This window comes from Aegilops tauschii, chromosome 7 (assembly GCF_002575655.3).
Source record: "Aegilops tauschii subsp. strangulata cultivar AL8/78 chromosome 7, Aet v6.0, whole genome shotgun sequence".
Lineage (NCBI taxonomy): Eukaryota > Viridiplantae > Streptophyta > Magnoliopsida > Poales > Poaceae > Aegilops > Aegilops tauschii.
Genome location: NC_053041.3, coordinates 96,934,998 through 96,954,756, shown reverse-complemented (window position 1 = coordinate 96,954,756; position 19,759 = coordinate 96,934,998). Strand labels below are relative to the sequence as shown.

The 19,759-nt window shown below is 47.0% G+C and overlaps 1 protein-coding gene across 1 annotated transcript; it reads left to right on the top strand.

Annotated features, from left to right (window-relative positions):
- The first annotated feature begins 3,510 nt into the window (after positions 1-3,510).
- Positions 3,511-5,145, top strand: LOC109755776 (uncharacterized). Its single transcript, XM_020314668.1, has 2 exons — positions 3,511-4,375; positions 5,138-5,145. Exons 1-2 carry the CDS (start codon positions 3,511-3,513, stop codon positions 5,143-5,145), a joined length of 873 nt encoding a protein of 290 aa, XP_020170257.1.
- Positions 5,146-19,759: the final 14,614 nt, after the last annotated feature.

The following is a 19,759-nucleotide window of genomic DNA, read 5'->3' as shown; positions in this document are numbered from 1 at the left end:
CACACCAGGCCCCTCTGCGTGCATGAAACTAGTGTGTGGGCGAATTGCTAAACGCCCACACACCAGCCCCCCGTGTGGTGAAAAAAGAACGTGTGGGCGACGGAATGAATGCCCACACACCAGCTTAGTCCTACGTGGCACACAAAAACTGCTAGAACGCGCCAAGATTCGTGCAGAATTGGTTGGACGAGGATCCATGCGTGTGGGCGAGTTGCCAGACGCCCACACGTGTGGGCGTTAGACTTTTCGAATATTTAAGAGGTTGTATTTCCTCCTCGTTAAGTAAAGTGTTTTTTCTCCTCCCGCCGGCGCCGTCGCTGATTCGCCCCACCTCCAATGGAGGCGCGGAGAATCTTGGCTCCCTACCAGCGGGAGGGACACCGTTCCTATTTTTATTAGGTTCAACTTGGTTGGGGCTGTGTGACGGTGACGATGTTCCTCAGTAGGAACAATATCACCCACGTCTTATCCCCCGTCCAGATGGTGTGAATAGCATCATTGGAGGACGTGTGAAGGTGTGTCTTTGTCAGATCTTGTGGGATTCGGTCGGTGCTGGTCTTCGGTGGATCTATTTGGATTCAGTTTTTGTTCGCCTTCGTTCGTGTGGTTACAGGTTTGATCTTTTCGATCTACAACTCTCTTCATCGGCGATGATTGCTGCTTCGGTGCGCTGGTCCTTTGGGGACTTAGCACAACGACTTTCCAACTGTCTATTACAATAAGGTTTGCCCGGCTCCGGTGAGGGAGGAACGGTGATGGCAGCACGCCTTTGGCTTGCTCCAGTGCTGGTTGATGTGAGACCGAACCTCGAGGTGAGATCCGATCTGCTGTTGCGGCCCGACCTTTCACGACACTCCAGTTTCAGCAGCAGTAACCTCTCGCCCGCGCATGCGATGTACACGAAGTTGAGGGTTCGAACCTTGCGGCTCAGCACGAGAGAAACAATCTGAACAACAGCACCTCACGCGTAAAACAATTTCCTCGCAGAAATCGCAACAAAGAGGTTTTCTAAAGCTACCTTAAAAACTTATACGGGTGTCTACCCCTGAAAATAAATCTGTCTATTTCATATAAAAATATAACCTAACCTTTATAATGACCGTACATGAAAATTTATACTAGTATAGCTAGCCGAATCTAACTTGCCTAAGAAGTTGACCAAACAAAACTCTATCTCTAACTCAAAACAACTAAGAAAAGAAAAACTGATCACGTGCTCTCTTTTAGCAGTAATCATTACAAAATAGTTATAAAAAGTAATTAAACACAATTTATCTGGTGGCCCCCATCCAATATCTCTCAAGGAAAATAGTTTCCACCACTGAAACCTTTTTACGTGCACATGTATCTCCGGTGGTCTTGAACGTGAGTAGTAGTAGTAGCAGACTAGGATTCTTTGATTAATCTGAACAAAAGACATCTCCTGTGTATATACGAACTGGCGCTGTTCCGGACGAGGCAACCAAAATAAACCACCAAATTGTTGCAGCCCTTGATCAAACACGCATGTGTTGGAATTCTTTCCTTTCTCATCTACACGCTTTACGTAACTATGCTTCTTCTTATTAGCATCCAGAGCACAATAGGCAGCATGGGCACAAGCGATATCAGCTAGCGCATCGGCATCCATGTAAATTAGCTGTAAATAATTAATGATGGAAACTGTTGAATAAATAGGCAATTTCTTGATTAAATTAATCCACGAGTAAATCACTAGCATGGCATTGACACAAATAAATGCATACTGATTTTCAGTCAAGCTAGCACATACTACGCTAATTGCAGAAAGATTTACGTATAACGCTACCATGGCTAAAACAGAAAACAGTAGGAGCGGGATAAACGAGTTATACCCTCCAGTAGGCCATGCAGAGGCCGCGGCTTTGGTGGCAGCAGCGGCGTCCTCGGCGGCCTTCTTGTCGGCTTCAGCTTTCTCGGCGGCGGCACGTTCGGCGTTGGTGGACATGGTGATGATGAAAACGACGCGGACGTAGAGGAAGTAGACGATCGGAAGCGAGCAGTCGCGTAATCGCTGTCCAAAAACCTATTCGCCCCTCACCCCGTACAGGAACCAGAAGGGTGTGTTTCGGAGACGTGCTCTCCCGTCGACCGTGTACGCGGCGGACGGGATGGAGTCACCGGTGGCAGCAACAGCAAGGGAACAACGGTGGGCGTGCGCGTGGAGCAGATGTGATCTGTTCGTGGCGTCTAGGGTTAGGGGGCACCACACACTTATATAGGCGCAGCCGCGAGGAGAGACGTGGGCTCGACCCACGTCCGAGTCCGTGACAGCCCACGATCCGACGTCTCAGATCGTGGCCCAGCTGTCAGAGAACTCTCAGTTAGTGACTGGCAAAAATAAGCGTGTAGGTGTGAGCTCGGCTCGGCTCAATCCCACAACCCGCGTCGCGTCGTGACGAGGCGTGGCGTGGCAAGGCGGGCGGCGGAGGAGGAGTGCGCGAGGGCCTCATCTCTTCTCAAGCTCCAATAGCATGTACTCCCTCCATTTCTTTTTAGTCTGCATATAAGTTTTGGTCAAAGTCAAGCTTTGTGAAGTTTGACAAACTTTATATTAAAAAATATAAACAATGACAATATGAAATCAACATTATCAGATGCACCACGAAATGTATTTTCATACTATATAGTTTTAATATTGTAGATGTTCATTTTTTTATATATAAATTTGGTCAAACTTTGTGTAGTTTGACTTTGACCAAATCTTATATGCGGAGTAAAAAGAAACAGAGGGAGTAGAAGAGAAACCCTTATAAGGAGGTCCAACTCCTCTTCCACTTCCGGGGTGGGACTAAACTTCCCACTCCACCTAGTGCCAATAAACCCACATGGGCCCTTAGAGATTTTTCAGAAATTGCTATATGGGCCTAGAGCCCATCTCAAATTTCAGCAATCCCCTACCAGATCTGGAGGGCCCATTGTGTCCTCTGTTCCAATTACTGTTTCGATATACCAGTGTTTCAGTGAAGACCTGTTAATGTTGAGCTTCACCTAGAGCAAGTAGCTACACTCCTTCACAATTGAACAATGGACTATGCCTTGAATTGTCAGTTTGGCGTAAAGAAATTTCACCAAATGTCTTACTAGTACTAGCTGCCGAAGGCTGACCCTTCGGGTGGAGCATATAAGTCAGCACCACGGTTTTGTTTATGACATAATTTACCCTCACACACATGGGATGGACATCCAGTCGATACTCATACATTTTGTTTTCTCACAAAAAATACTAACGACTGTTTTAGGAAATCGATGATGTAGCAGGATAGACGATCTGACGAAAAAAGCCCGAGAAAGACGTACTACCCGTGCCGTGCCCGACCCGAAATAACCTCAGTACGATTTACATCAGGTCTCAAGAGGAAAGGAAAGCCAAAACCAGCTAGCAGTACGTATCCGACGGACGACAATGTTGCCAAAAAAGGCTGCAGCAGCTACACCATCGATCTATATATCCTCCCGTATATCGAGGGACGACGTTGCGAGGTTGCAGCAATGGATCCACATCGCATCTACAGGGATTTCGCCTCGGACGTACTGGTGAATATCCTGGGGCGCCTCCCGCCCAAAACCCGCCGCCGGCTCCGCCTCGTCTGCCGGCACTGGCGCCACATCGTCGACAGGCGCACGCCCACGGACATGCGGAGCCGCGCCAAGACACTGGTCGTCGCCACCGGCTCTGCGTACGTCCTCAACGACCTATCAGCTCCGGGCAAGATCAGAGGGCTGTGGTCCAACTTCCACACGGCACGCCGTTTCCTGGCCATGAGCGTGGTCGGCACCTGCAATGGCCTCGTCTGCCTCTGCGACGGCCGGGAGCCCGGCGGCGCCATCACCGTGGCCAACCCTGTCACCGGCGAGGCTCTGACCATCCCGCCGCTGCCCATGCCACCACCCTGCACCGTCACCAATGAGCAGGACATAGGCTCGAACAGTACTAACCTCTGGCACCAGGCGTACAGCTTCGTGTACCTCCAGACCACGGAGCGATATAAGATCGTGCACGTCCCGTGCCAGGTAGACCGGTTCGTGTTCGACGCGGTGCACATGTTCACGCTGGGTGAGCCGTCGTGGCGGGCCATTCCGGTCGGCCCCGCCACAAGATGCGACCCCGGCCATGGCGTTGTCAGCGTCGACGCCGCCTCCGCCACCGCCACGTATTGGGCCACGCCAGAGGGGACAGCGAAGGTCATGTCGTTCGACCTCGAGGACGAACGCGTCACATCCATTATGCCACTGCCGTCCGTGTTGTCCAACCCCAAAGAGGGCAGCAGTTGGCACCTCGCAGAGGTGCAGGGGAGGCTGGGCATCGTCGTTCGCCGCGTATCATCGTTGAAGACGGAGGTGTGGGTCATGGAGGGTACGACGAGGGGACACCATATCAAGTGGAGCCGCTGGTACATCGTGCAGATGAACAGCATGCTACGGCATCTCACACGGCCAACCTTCGTCCATGGCGGGCATGTCCTGACATGGGGGTGGTGGCGGTGCGGAAAACAAGGATCTGTCTTGTGTAGGCACACACCGAGCGATGCATCGCGGAGGCGAAGCGCGGAGTGGTGGAGCTCGGCGAGAGGAACATGGGGACGGTGATGGCACGTATCAATATGGCAGACGACAATCGTCGAACTTTTGGGTATATCGAGACAAAGGAACCGTTGAGTGTTTTCATGCATGCTGGAGGGTCTACATGCGTCATCAGTTGGGACTGGAATCCTTAAAAGCAACTTTAGCAGACCCCGCATCCCGCCGGCCCGCAAAACACGTTTGCAGTTCACGCAAAATCGCTTTTGCGGGCCGGCGCGGGCTGACACAGATGCAGACCCCGCATAATGGACCCGTAAAAAAGCATATTTTAGGTCGGCTTCTGCGGATTCTGATCTGGCGCAGCTCCTCCCGGCCCGCAAAACTTAGATTTGCAAATTAAATTGATCTAGCATAATGCTTTTCTTTGCTTTTGCAACAAAATTAGATACAAAAGATATCACCAAATCTTGGCTAGAATAGCAAAACCAAAGAAAACAAGAACCACAAGTATGCATTTCAGAAGATTTCCAACTTCCATAACTGCTCCCACTAGTTGAAGCAATATCATCTCCATGCACTCATTGTTGATCTGCAGATTCTTGATCTTGCTTTCATCATTCTTCATCTTTGGTTTCAAAGATGTAGACGTTGCTTCCCCTCTAGTTGCACATGCCGCCGCATCATTGCCTTCGATTGTACTAAGGAGTGCACTAACATCTATTAAGTTTCTTTCTATCAACAAATCAATGTATTGGCCTTCCCAATACCAAAATGAGCATCCATAGTCCTACACAAAACATTGAGCAAGCTCGACGTGAGCTACCGCAATTGAACTAAAGAATGAGCTATGGAACGAGCTACCGCAAGTGCACGTACCCCGTCGTTTTCGCATTTGTAGAACACCCATCCGGGGTGCTTCGGCGTGCCCGAAGTGAGTCACAGCACTTGGCGCGGGCAGTCGTCGCACTCTATGAGCGGCATCGGCAGGCCACAAAGACGCCGCGCGAGCGCCGAGTGTTGGGAATGTAGTAATTTCAAAAAATTTCCTACGCACACACAGGATCATGGTGATGCATAGCAACGAGAGGGGAGAGTGTTGTCCACGTACCCTCGTAGACCGAAAGCGGAAGCGTTAGCACAACGCGGTTGATGTAGTCGTACGTCTTCACGATCCGACCGATCAAGTACCGAACGCACGGCACCTCCGAGTTCAGCACACGTTCAGCTCGATGACGTCCCTCGAACTCCGATCCAGCCGAGCTTTGAGGGAGAGTTTCGTCAGCACGACGCCGTGGTGACGATGATGATGTTCTACCGACGCAGGGCTTCGCCTAAGCACCGCTACGATATTACCGAGGTGGATTCTAGTGGAGGGGGGCACCGCACACGGCTAAGAGATCAATGATCAATTGTTGTCTCCAAGGGGTGCCCCCTGTCGGGAATCGTAGCATAATTTTAAAATTTTCCTACGCTCACCAAGATGCATCTATGGAGTCTACTAGCAACGAGGGGAAAGGAGTGCATCTACATACACTTGTAGATCGCGAGCGGAAGCGTTCCAATGAACGTGGATGACGGAGTCGTACTCGCCGTGATCCAAATCACCGATGACCGAGTGCCGAACGGACGGCACCTCCGCGTTCAACACACGTACGGTGCAGCGACGTCTCCTCCTTCTTGATCCAGCAAGGGGGGAGGAGAGGTTGATGGAGATCCAACAGCACGACGGCGTGGTGGTGGATGTAGCGGGTCTCCGGCAGGGCTTCGCCGAGCTTCTGCGAGAGAGAGAGAGGTGTTGCAGGGGAGGAGGGAGGCGTCCAAGGCTGTAGGTTGCTGCCCTCCCTCCCCCCCTTTATATAGGCCCCATTGGGAAGGGGGGGCCGGCCAAAACCCATCTAGGGTTGGGGGGGCGGCGGCCAAGGGGTGGAAAGGGGTGCCTTGCCCCCCAAGGCAAGGGGGAAGCCCCCCCTTAGGGTTCCCAACCCTAGGCGCATGGGGGGAGGCCCAAGGGGGGCGCCCCAGGCCACTAAGGGCTGGTTCCCTTTCACTTTCAGCCCACGGGGCCCTCCGGGACAGGTGGCCCCACCCGGTGGACCCCCGGGACCCTTCCGGTGGTCCCGGTACAATACCGGTAACCCCCGAAACTTTCCCGGTGGCCGAAACTTGACTTCCTATATATAATTCTTCACCTCCGGACCATTCCAGAACCTCTCGTGACGTCCGGGATCTCATCCGGGACTCCGAACAACTTTCGGGTTTCCGCATACATATATCTCTACAACCCTAGCGTCACCGGACCTTAAGTGTGTAGACCCTACGGGTTCGGGAGACATGCAGACATGACCGAGACGCCTCTCCGGTCAATAACCAACAGCGGGATCTGGATACCCATGTTGGCTCCCACATGTTCCACGATGATCTCATCGGATGAACCACGGTGTCTAGGATTCAATCAATCTGTATGCAATTTCCTTTGTCAAACGGTATGTTACTTGCCCGAGATTCGGTCGTCGGTATCCCAATACCTTGTTCAATCTCGTTACCGGCAAGTCTCTTTACTCGTACCGCAATGCATGATCCCGTGACTAACGCCTTAGTCACATTGAGCTCATAATGATGATGCATTACCGAGTGGGCCCAGAGATACCTCTCCGTCACACGGAGTGACAAATCCCAGTCTCGATCCGTGCCAACCCAACAGACACTTTCGGAGATACCCGTAATGCACCTTTATAGTCACCCAGTTACGTTGTGACGTTTGGCACACCCAAAGCACTCCTACGGTATCCGGGAGTTGCACGATCTCATGGTCTAAGGAAAAGATACTTGACATTGGAAAAGCTCTAGCAAACGAAACTACACGATCTTTTATGCTATGCTTAGGATTGGGTCTTGTCCATCACATCATTCTCCTAATGATGTGATCCCGTTATCAATGACATCCAATGTCCATAGTCAGGAAACCATGACTATCTGTTGATCAACGAGCTAGTCAACTAGAGGCTTACTAGGGACACTTTGGGGTCTATGTATTCACACATGTATTACGATTTCCGGACAATACAATTATAGCATGAACAATAGACAATTACCATGAACAAAGAAATATAATAATAACCATTTATTATTGCCTCTAGGGCATATTTCCAACAGTCTCCCACTTGCACTAGAGTCAATAATCTAGTTACATTGTGATGAATCCAACACCCATTGCGTCCTGGTGTTGATCATGTTTTGCCCTAGGGAGAGGTTTAGTCAACGGATCTGCTACATTCAGGTCCGTGTGTACTTTACAAATATCTATGTCTCCATTTTGAACACTTTCACGAATGGAGTTGAAGCGACGCTTGATATGCCTGGTCTTCCTGTGAAACCTGGGCTCCTTCGCAAGGGCAATAGCTCCAGTGTTGTCACAGAAGAGAGTCATCGGGCCCGACGCATTGGGAATCACCCCTAGGTCGGTAATGAACTCCTTCATCCAGACTGCTTCCTGTGCTGCCTCCGAGGCTGCCATGTACTCCGCTTCACATGTAGATCCCGCCACGACGCTTTGCTTGCAACTGCACCAGCTTACTGCTCCTCCATTCAAAATATACACGTATCCGGTCTGTGACTTCGAGTCATCCAGATCTGTGTCGAAGCTAGCGTCGACGTAACCCTTTACGATGAGCTCTTCGTCACCTCCATAAACGAGAAACATATCCTTAGTCCTCTTCAGGTACTTCAGGATATTCTTGACCGCTGTCCAGTGTTCCTTGCCGGGATTACTTTGGTACCTTCCTACCAAACTTACGGCAAGGTTTACATCAGTTCTGGTACACAGCATGGCATACATAATAGACCCTATGGCCGAGGCATAGGGGATGACACTCATCTCTTCTATATCTTCTGCCGTGGTCGGGCATTGAGCCGTGCTCAATTGCACACCTTGCAATACAGGCAAGAACCCCTTCTTGGACTGATCCATACCGAACTTCTTCAATATCTTGTCAAGGTATGTACTCTGTGAAAGACCAATGAGGCGTCTTGATCTATCTCTATAGATCTTGATGCCTAATATATAAGCAACTTCTCCAAGGTCCTTCATTGAAAAACACTTATTCAAATAGGCCTTTATACTTTCCAAGAATTCTATATCATTTCCCATCAATAATATGTCATCCACATATAATATGAGAAATGCTACAGAGCTCCCACTCACTTTCTTGTAAACACAGGCTTCTCTATAAGTCTGTGTAAACCCAAACGCTTTGATCATCTCATCAAAGCGAATGTTCCAACTCCGAGATGCCTGCACCAGCCCATAGATTGAGCGCTGGAGCTTGCATACTTTGTTAGCATTCTTAGGATCGACAAAACCTTCCGGCTGCATCATATACAACTCTTCCTTAAGGAAGCCGTTAAGGAATGCCGTTTTGACGTCCATCTGCCATATCTCATAATCATAGTATGCAGCAATTGCTAACATGATTCGGACGGACTTCAGCTTCGCTACGGGTGAGAAAGTCTCATCGTAGTCAACCCCTTGAACTTGTCGATAACCCTTAGCGACAAGTCGAGCTTTGTAGATGGTCACATTACCATCTGCGTCCGTCTTCTTCTTAAAGATCCATTTGTTTTCTATGGCTCGCCGCTCATCGGGCAAGTCAGTCAAAGTCCATACTTTGTTTTCACACATGGATTCTATCTCGGATTTCATGGCTTCTAGCCATTTGTCGGAATCCGGGCCCGCCATCGCTTCTTCATAGTTCGAAGGTTCACCGTTGTCTAACAACATGATTTTCAGGACAGGGTTGCCGTACCACTCTGGCGCGGAACGTGTCCTTGTGGACCTACGAAGTTCAGTAACTTGATCCGAAGCTTCATGATCATCATCATTAACTTCCTCCCCAGTCGGTGTAGGCACCACAGGAACATTTTCCCGCGCTGCGCTACTTTCCGGTTCGGAAGGGGTGACTATCACCTCATCAAGTTCCACTTTCCTCCCACTCAATTCTTTCGAGAGAAACTCCTTCTCCAGAAAGGACCCGTTCTTGGCAACGAAGATCTTGCCTTCGGATCTGAGGTAGAAGGTATACCCAATAGTTTCCTTAGGGTATCCTATGAAGACGCATTTTTCCGATTTGGGTTCGAGCTTTTCATGTTGAAGTTTCTTGACATAAGCATCGCATCCCCAAACTTTTAGAAACGACAGCTTAGGTTTCTTCCCAAACCATAATTCATACGGTGTCGTCTCAACGGATTTCGACGGAGCCCTATTTAAAGTGAATGCGGCAGTCTCTAAAGCATAACCCCAAAATGAGAGCGGTAAATCGGTAAGAGACATCATAGATCGCACCATATCCAATAGAGTGCGATTACGACGTTCAGACACACCATTTCTCTGAGGTGTTCCAGGTGGCGTGAGTTGTGAAACTATTCCACATTTCCTTAAGTGTGCACCAAACTCGTGACTTAAATATTCTCCACCACGATCTGATCATAGGAATTTTATTCTCCTGTCACGTTGATTCTCAACCTCACTCTGAAATTCTTTGAACTTTTCAAAGGTTTCAGACTTGTGTTTCATCAGGTAGACATATCCATATCTACTTAAATCATCAGTGAGAGTGAGAACATAACGATATCCTCCGCGAGCCTCAACACTCATTGGACCACACACATCGGTATGTATGATTTCCAATAAGTTGGTTGCTCGCTCCATTGTTCCGGAGAACGGAGTCTTGGTCATCTTACCCATGAGGCATGGTTCGCACGTGTCAAATGATTCGTAATCAAGAGACTCCAAAAGTCCATCTGCATGGAGCTTCTTCATGCGCTTGACACCAATGTGACCAAGGCGGCAGTGCCACAAGTATGTGGGACTATCGTTATCAACTTTACATCTTTTGGTATTCACACTATGAACATGTGTAACATCACGTTCGAGATTCATCAAAAATAAACCATTGACTAGCGGGGCATGACCAGAAAACATATATCTCAAATAAATAGAACAACCATTATTCTCGGATTTAAATGAGTAGCCATCTCGAATTAAACGAGATCCAGATACAATGTTCATGCTCAAAGCTGGCACTAAATAACAATTATTGAGGTTTAAAACTAATCCCGTGGGTAGATGCAGAGGTAGCGTGCCGACGGCGATCACATCGACCTTGGAACCATTCCCGACGCGCATCGTCACCTCGTCCTTTGCCAGTCTCCGTTTATTCCGTAGTTCCTGCTTTGAGTTACAAATATGAGCAACCGCACCGGTATCAAATACCCAGGAGCTACTACGAGTACTGGTAAGGTACACATCAATTACTTGTATATCACATATACCTTGGGTGCTGCCGGCCTTCTTCTTGTCCGCTAAATATTTGGGGCAGTTCCGCTTCCAGTGACCACTTCCCTTGCAATAAAAGCACTCAGTCCCGGGCTTGGGTCCATTCTTTGACTTCTTCCCAGTAACTGGTTTACCGGGCGCGGCAACTCCCTTGCCGTCCTTCTTGAAGTTCTTCTTACCCTTGCCCTTCTTGAACTTGGTGGTTTTATTCACCATCAGCACTTGATGTTCTTTTCTGATCTCCCCTTCCGCTGATTTCAGCATTGAATATACCTCGGGAATGGTCTTTTCCATCCCCTGCATATTGTAGTTCATCACAAAGCTCTTGTAGCTTGGTGGAAGCGACTGGAGGATTCTGTCAATGACCGCGTCATCCGGGAGATTAACTCCCAGCTGAGACAAGCGGTTGTGCAACCCAGACATTCTGAGTATGTGCTCACTAACAGAACTGTTCTCCTCCATTTTACAGCTGAAGAACTTGTCGGAGACATCATATCTCTCGACCCGGGCATGAGCTTGAAAAACCAGTTTCAGCTTCTCGAACATCTCATATGCTCCATGTTTCTCAAAACGCTTTTGGAGACCCGGTTCTAAGCTGTAAAGCATGCCGCACTGAACGAGGGAGTAATCATCAGCACGTGATTGCCAAGCGTTCATAACGTCTTGGTTCTGTGGGATTGGTGCATCACCTAGCGGTGCTTCTAAGACATAATCTTTCTTGGCTACTATAAGGATGAGCCTCAGGTTCCGGACCCAGTCCGTATAGTTGCTGCCATCATCTTTCAGCTTGGTTTTCTCTAGGAACGCGTTGAAATTGAGGACAACGTTGGCCATTTGATCTACAAGACATAGTGTAAAGATTTTAGACTAAGTTCATGATAATTGAGTTCATCTAATCAAATTATTTAATGAACTCCCACTCAGATAGACATCCCTCTCGTCATCTAAGTGAAACATGATCCGAGCTTAACTAGGCCGTGTCCGATCATCACGTGAGACGGACTAGTCAAGATCGGTGAACATCTCCATGTTGATCGTATCTTCTATACGACTCATGCTCGACCTTTCGGTCCTCCGTGTTCCGAGGCCATGTCTGTACATGCTAGGCTCGTCAAGTCAACCTAAGTGTATTGCGTGTGTTCCGAGGCCATGTCTGTACATGCTAGGCTCGTCAACACCCGTTGTATTCGAACGTTAGAATCTATCACACCCGATCATCACGTGGTGCTTCGAAACAACGAACCTTCGCAACGGTGCACAGTTAGGGTGAACACTTTCTTGAAATTATTATAAGGGATCATCCTACTTGCTACCGTCGTTCTAAGCAAATAAGATGCAAAAACATGATAAACATCACATGCAATCAAATAGTGACATGATATGGCCAATATCATTATGCTCCTTTGATCTCCATCTTCGGGGCACCATGATCATCTTTGTCACCGGCATGACACCATGATCTCCATCATCATGATCTCCATCATTGTGTCTTCATGAAGTCGTCACGCCAACGATTACTTCTACTTCTATGGCTAACGCGTTTAGCAACAAAGTAAAGTAATTTACATGGCGTTATTCAATGACACGCAGGTCATGCAAAATAATAAAGACAACTCCTATGGCTCCTGCCGGTTGTCATAGTCATCGACATGCAAGTCGTGATTCCTATTACAAGAATATGATCAATCTCATACATCACATATATCATTCATCACATCTTCTGGCCATATCACATCACATAGCACTTGCTGCAAAAACAAGTTAGACGTCCTCTAATTGTTGTTGCAAGTTTTTACGTGGTTTGTAGGTTTCTAGCAAGAACGTTTCTTACCTACGTATGACCACAACGTGATTTGCCAATTTCTATTTACCCTTCATAAGGACCCTTTTCATCAAATCTGTTCCGACTAAAGTAGGAGAGACAGACACCCACTAGCCACCTTATGCATCTAGTGCATGTCAGTCGGTGGAACCTGTCTCACGTAAGTGTACGTGTAAGGTCGGTCCGGGCCGCTTCATCCTACAATGCCGCCGAAACAAGAAAAGACTAGTAGCGGCAAGAAGAATTGGCAAACTCAACGCCCACAACTGCTTTGTGTTCTACTCGTGCATAGTAACTACGCATAGGCTTGGCTCATGATGCCACTGTCGGGAATCGTAGCATAATTTTAAAATTTTCCTACGCTCACCAAGATGCATCTATGGAGTCTACTAGCAACAAGGGGAAAGGAGTGCATCTACATACCCTTGTAGATCGCGAGCGGAAGCGTTCCAATGAACGTGGATGACGGAGTCGTACTCGCCGTGATCCAAATCACCGATGACCGAGTGCCGAACGGACGGCACCTCCGCGTTCAACACACGTACGGTGCAGCGACGTCTCCTCCTTCTTGATCCAGCAAGGGGGGAGGAGAGGTTGATGGAGATCCAACAGCACGACGGTGTGGTGGTGGATGTAGCGGGTCTACGGCAGGGCTTCGCCGAGCTTCTGCGAGAGAGAGAGAGGTGTTGCAGGGGAGGAGGGAGGCGCCCAAGGCTGTAGGTTGCTGCCCTCCCTCCCCCCTTTATATAGGCCCCCTTGGGGAGGGGGGGCCGGCCAAAACCCATCTAGGGTTGGGGGGGCGGCGGCCAAGGGGTGGAAAGGGGTGCCTTGCCCCCCAAGGCAAGGGGGAAGCCCCCCCTTAGGGTTCCCAACCCTAGGCGCATGGGGGGAGGCCCAAGGGGGGCGCCCCAGCCCACTAAGGGCTGGTTCCCTTCCACTTTCAGCCCACGGGGCCCTCCGGGACAGGTGGCCCCACCCGGTGGACCCCCGGGACCCTTCCGGTGGTCCCGGTACAATACCGGTAACCCCCGAAACTTTCCCGGTGGCCGAAACTTGACTTCCTATATATAATTCTTCACCTCTGGACCATTCCGGAACCTCTCGTGACGTCCGGGATCTCATCCGGGACTCCGAACAACTTTCGGGTTTCCGCATACATATATCTCTACAACCCTAGCGTCACCGGACCTTAAGTGTGTAGACCCTACGGGTTCGGGAGACATGCAGACATGACCGAGACGCCTCTCCGGTCAATAACCAACAGCGGGATCTGGATACCCATGTTGGCTCCCACATGTTCCACGATGATCTCATCGGATGAACCACGGTGTCTAGGATTCAATCAATCTGTATGCAATTCCCTTTGTCAAACGGTATGTTACTTGCCCGAGATTCGGTCGTCGGTATCCCAATACCTTGTTCAATCTCGTTACCGGCAAGTCTCTTTACTCGTACCGCAATGCATGATCCCGTGACTAACGCCTTAGTCACATTGAGCTCATAATGATGATGCATTACCGAGTGGGCCCAGAGATACCTCTCCGTCACACGGAGTGACAAATCCCAGTCTCGATCCGTGCCAACCCAACAGACACTTTCGGAGATACCCGTAATGCACCTTTATAGTCACCCAGTTACGTTGTGACGTTTGGCACACCCAAAGCACTCCTACGGTATCCGGGAGTTGCACGATCTCATGGTCTAAGGAAAAGATACTTGACATTGGAAAAGCTCTAGCAAACGAAACTACACGATCTTTTATGCTATGCTTAGGATTGGGTCTTGTCCATCACATCATTCTCCTAATGATGTGATCCCGTTATCAATGACATCCAATGTCCATAGTCAGGAAACCATGACTATCTGTTGATCAACGAGCTAGTCAACTAGAGGCTTACTAGGGACACTTTGGGGTCTATGTATTCACACATGTATTACGATTTCCGGACAATACAATTATAGCATGAACAATAGACAATTACCATGAACAAAGAAATATAATAATAACCATTTATTATTGCCTCTAGGGCATATTTCCAACACCCCCCTCCCCGTATATAAAGGAGTGGAGGAGGGGGAGGGCCGGCCCCCTCTATGGCGCGCCCTAGGAGGAGTCCTACTCCCACCGGGAGTAGGATTCCCCCCTTCCAAGTAGTAGGAGTAGGAGTCAAGGAAAGGGGAGAGAGAAGAGAAGGAAGGAGGGGGCACAGCCCCTCCCCCTAGTCCAATTCGGACTAGGCCTTGGGGGGGCGCCCAGCCTCTCCTCTCTCTTTCCCCTAAAGCCCAATAAGGCCCATATACTCCCCGGCGAATTCTCGTAACTCTCCGGTACTCCGAAAAATACCCGAATCACTCGGAACCTTTCCGATCTCCGAATATAGTCGTCCAATATATCGATCTTACGTCTCGACCATTTCAAGACTCCTCGTCATGTCCCCGATCTCATCTGGGAATCCGAACTACCTTCGGTACATCAAAACACATTTTATACTCATAATATAACCGTCATCGAACTTTAAGCGTGCGGACCCTACGGGTTCGAGAACAATGTAGACATGACCGAGACACGTCTCCGGTCAATAACCAATAGCGGAACCTGGATGCTCATATTGGCTCCCACATATTCTACGAAGATCTTTATCGGTCAAACCGCATAACAACATACGTTGTTCCCTTTGTCATCGGTATGTTACTTGCCCGAGATTCGATCGTCGGTATCTCAATACCTAGTTCAATCTCGTTACTGGCAAGTCTCTTTACTCGTTCCGTAATACATCATCCCGCAACTACCTCATTAGTTACAATGCTTGCAAGGCTTATAGTGATGTGCATTACTGAGTGGGCCCAGAGATACCTCTCCGACAATCGGAGTGACAAATCCTAATCTCGAAATACGCCAACCCAACAAGTACCTTCGGAGACACCTGTAGACATCTTAATAATCATCCAGTTACGTTGTGACGTTTGGTAGCACACAAAGTGTTCATCCGATAAACGGGAGTTGCATAATCTCATAGTCATAGGTACATGTATAAGTCATGAAGAAAGCAATAGCAGAATACTAAACGATCGTGTGCTAAGCTAACGGAATGGGTCAAGTCAATCACATCATTCTCGTAATGATGTGATCCCGTTAATCAAATGACAACTCATGTCTATGGCCAGGAAACATAACCATCTTTGATCAACGAGCTAGTCAAGTAGAGGCATACTAGTGACACTCTGTTTGTCTATGTATTCACACAAGTATTGTGTTTCCGGTTAATACAATTCTAGCATGAATAATAAACATTTATCATGAAATAAGGAAATAAATAATAACTTTATTATTGCCTCCAGGGCATATTTCCTCCAGTCTCCCACTTGCACTAGAGTCAATAATCTAGATAACATCGCCATGTGATTTAACATCAATAGTTCACATCACCATGTGATTAGCACCCATAGTTCACATCCATGTGACCAACACCCAAAGGGTTTACTAGAGTCAATAATCTAGTTCACATAGCTATGTGATTAACACCCAAAGAGTACTAAGGTGTGATCATGTTTTGCTTGTGAGAGAAGTTTAGTCAACGGGTCTGCCATATTCAGACCCGTATGTATTTTGCAAATTTCTATGTCTACAATGCTCTGCATGGAGCTACTCTAGCTAATTGCTCCCACTTTCAATATGTATCTAGACCGAGACTTAGAGTCATCTAGATTAGTGTCAAAACTTGCATCGACGTAACCTTTTACGACGAGCCTTTTGTCACTTCCATAATCGAGAAACATATCCTTATTCCAGGAAGGATAATTCTGACCGCTGTCCAGTGATCTACTCCTAGATCACTATTGTACTCCCTTGCCAAAATCAGTGTAGGGTATACAATAGATCTGGTACACAGCATGACATACTTTATAGAACCTATGGCCAAGGCATAGGGAATGACTTTCATTCTCTTTCTATCTTTTGCCGTGGTCGGGCTTTGAGTCTTTACTCAATTTCACACCTTGTAACACAGGCAAGAACTCTTTTCTTTGACTGTTCTATTTTGAACTACTTCAAAATCTTGTTAAGGTATGTACTCATTGAAAAACTTATCAAGCGTCTTCATCTATCTCTATAGATCTTGATGCTCAATATGTAAGCAGCTTCACCGAGGTCTATCTTTGAAAAATTCCTTTCAAACACTCCTTTATGCTTTGTAGAATAATTCTACATTATTTCCGATCAACAATATGTCATTCACATATACTTATCAGAAATGTTGTAGTGCTCCCACTCACTTTCTTGTAAATACATTCTTCACTGCAAGTCTGTATAAAACTATATGCTTTGATCAACTCATCAAAGCGTATATTCCAACTCTGAGATGCTTGCACCAGTCCATAGATAGATCGCTGGAGCTTGCATATTTTGTTAGCACCTTTAGGATTGACAAAACCTTCTGGTTGCATCATATACAACTCTTCTTTAATAAATCCATTAAGGAACGCAGTTTTGTTTATCCATTTGCGAGATTTCATAAAATGCGGCAATTGCTAACATGATTCGGACAGACTTAAGCATCTCTACGAGTGAGAAAATCTCATCGTAGTCAACACCTTGAACTTGTCGAAAACCTTTTTGCGACAATTCTAGCTTTGTAGATAGTAACACTACTATCAGCGTCCGTCTTCCTCTTGAAGATCCATTTATTTTCTATGGCTTGCCGATCATCGGGCAAGTCAACCAAAGTCCACACTTTGTTCTCATACATGGATCCCATCTTAGATTTCATGGCCTCAAGCCATTTCGCGGAATCTGGGCTCATCATCGCTTCCTCATAGTTCGTAGGTTCGTCATGGTCAAGTAACATGACCTCCAAAATAGGATTACTGTACCACTCTGGTGTGGATCTCACTCTGGTTGACCTACGAGGTTTGGTAGTAACTTGATCTGAAGTTACATGATCATCATCATTAGCTTCCTCACTAATTGGTGTGGGAGTCACAGGAACAAATTTCTGTGATGAACTACTTTCCAATAAGGGAGCAGGTACAGTTACCCCATCAAGTTCTACTTTCCTCCCACTCACTTCTTTCGAGAGAAACTCCTTCTCTAGAAAGGATCCATTCTTAGCAACGAATATCTTGCCTTCGGATCTGTGATAGAAGGAGTACCCAACAGTAACTTTTGGGTATCCTATGAAGACGCACTTTTCCGATTTGGGTTTGAGCTTATCAGGATGAAACTTTTTCACATAAGCATCGCAACCCCAAACTTTAAGAAACGACAGCTTAGGTTTCTTGCCAAACCATAGTTCATACGGTGTCGTCTCAACGGATTAGACAGTGCCCTATTTAATGTGAATGTAGCTGTCTCTAATGCATAACCCCAGAACGATAGTGGTAAATCGGTAAGAGACATCATAGATTGCACTATATCCAATAAAGTACGGTTATGACGTTCGGACACACCATTATGTTGAGGTGTTCCAGGTGGCATGAGTTGGTGAAACTATTCCACATTGTTTTAATTGAAGGCCAAACTCGTAACTCAAATATTTTACCTCTGCGATCATATCGTAGAAACTTTTATTTTTGTTACGATGATTCTCCACTTCACTCTGAAATTCTTTGAACTTTCAAATGTTTCAGACTTGTGTTTCATCAAGTAGATATACCCATATCTGCTCAAATCATCTGTGAAGGTCAGAAAATAATGATACCCGCCGCGAGCCTCAACACTCATCGGATTGCATACATCAGTATGTATTATTTCCAATAAGTCAGTTGCTTGCTCCATTGTTCCGGAGAACGGAGTTTTAGTCATCTTGCCCATAAGGCATGGTTCGCAAGCAACAAGTGATTCATAATCAAGTGATTCCAAAATTCCATCAGCATGGAGTTTCTTCATGCGCTTTACACCAATATGACCTAAACGGCAGTGCCACAAATAAGTTGCACTATCATTATTAACTTTGCATCTTTTGGCTTCAATATTATGAATATGTGTATCACTACGATCGAGATCCAACAAACCATTTTCGTTGGGTGTATGACCATAGAAGATTTTATTCATGTAAACAGAACAACAATTATTCTCTAACTTAAATGAATAACCGTATTGCAATAAACATGATCAAATCATATTCATGCTCATCGCAAAGACCAAATAACACTTATTTAGGTTCAACACTAATCCCGAAAGTATAGGGAGTGTGCGATGATGATCATATCAATCTTGGAACTACTTCCAACACACATCGTCACCTCGCCCTTAACTAGTTTCTGTCCATTCTGCAACTCCTGTTTCGAGTTACTACTCTTAGCAACTGAACTAGTATCAAATACCGAGGGATTGCTATAAACACTAGTAAAGTACACATCAATAACATGTATATCAAATATAACTTTGTTCACTTTGCCATCCTTCTTATCCACCAAATACTTGGGGCAGTTCCGCTTCCAGTGACCAGTCCCTTTGCAGTAGAAGCACTCAGTCTCAGGCTTAGGTCCAGACTTGGACTTCTTCACTTGAGTAGCAACTTGCTTGCCGTTCTTCTTGAAGTTCCCCTTCTTCCCTTTGCCCTTTTCTTGAAACTAGTGGTCTTGTTAACCATCAACACTTGATGTTTTTCTTGATTTCTACCTTCTTCGATTTCAGCATCACGAAGAGCTTGGGAATTACTTTCGTCATCCCTTGCATATTATAGTTCATCACGAAGTTCTACTAACTTGGTGATGGTGACTAGAGAATTCTGTCAATTACTATTTTATCTGGAAGATTAACTCCCACTTGATTCAAGCGATTGTAGTACCCAGACAATCTGAGCACATGCTCACTGCTTGAGTTATTCTCCTCCATCTTTTAGCTATAGAACTTTTTGGAGACTTCATATCTCTCAACTCGGGTATTTGCTTGAAATATTAACTTCAACTCCTGGAACATCTCATATGGTCCATGGCGTTCAAAATGTCTTTGAAGTCCCGATTCTAAGCCGTTAAGCATGGTGCACTAAACTATCAAGTAGTCATCATATTGAGCTAGCCAAACATTCATAACGTCTGCATCTGCTCCTGCAATAGGTCTGTCA

Excerpts from the sequence above, each read along its gene's own strand:
- LOC109755776 (XM_020314668.1), top strand. The coding sequence starts at position 3,511 with ATGGATCCACATCGCATCTACAGGGATTTCGCCTCGGACGTACTGGTG.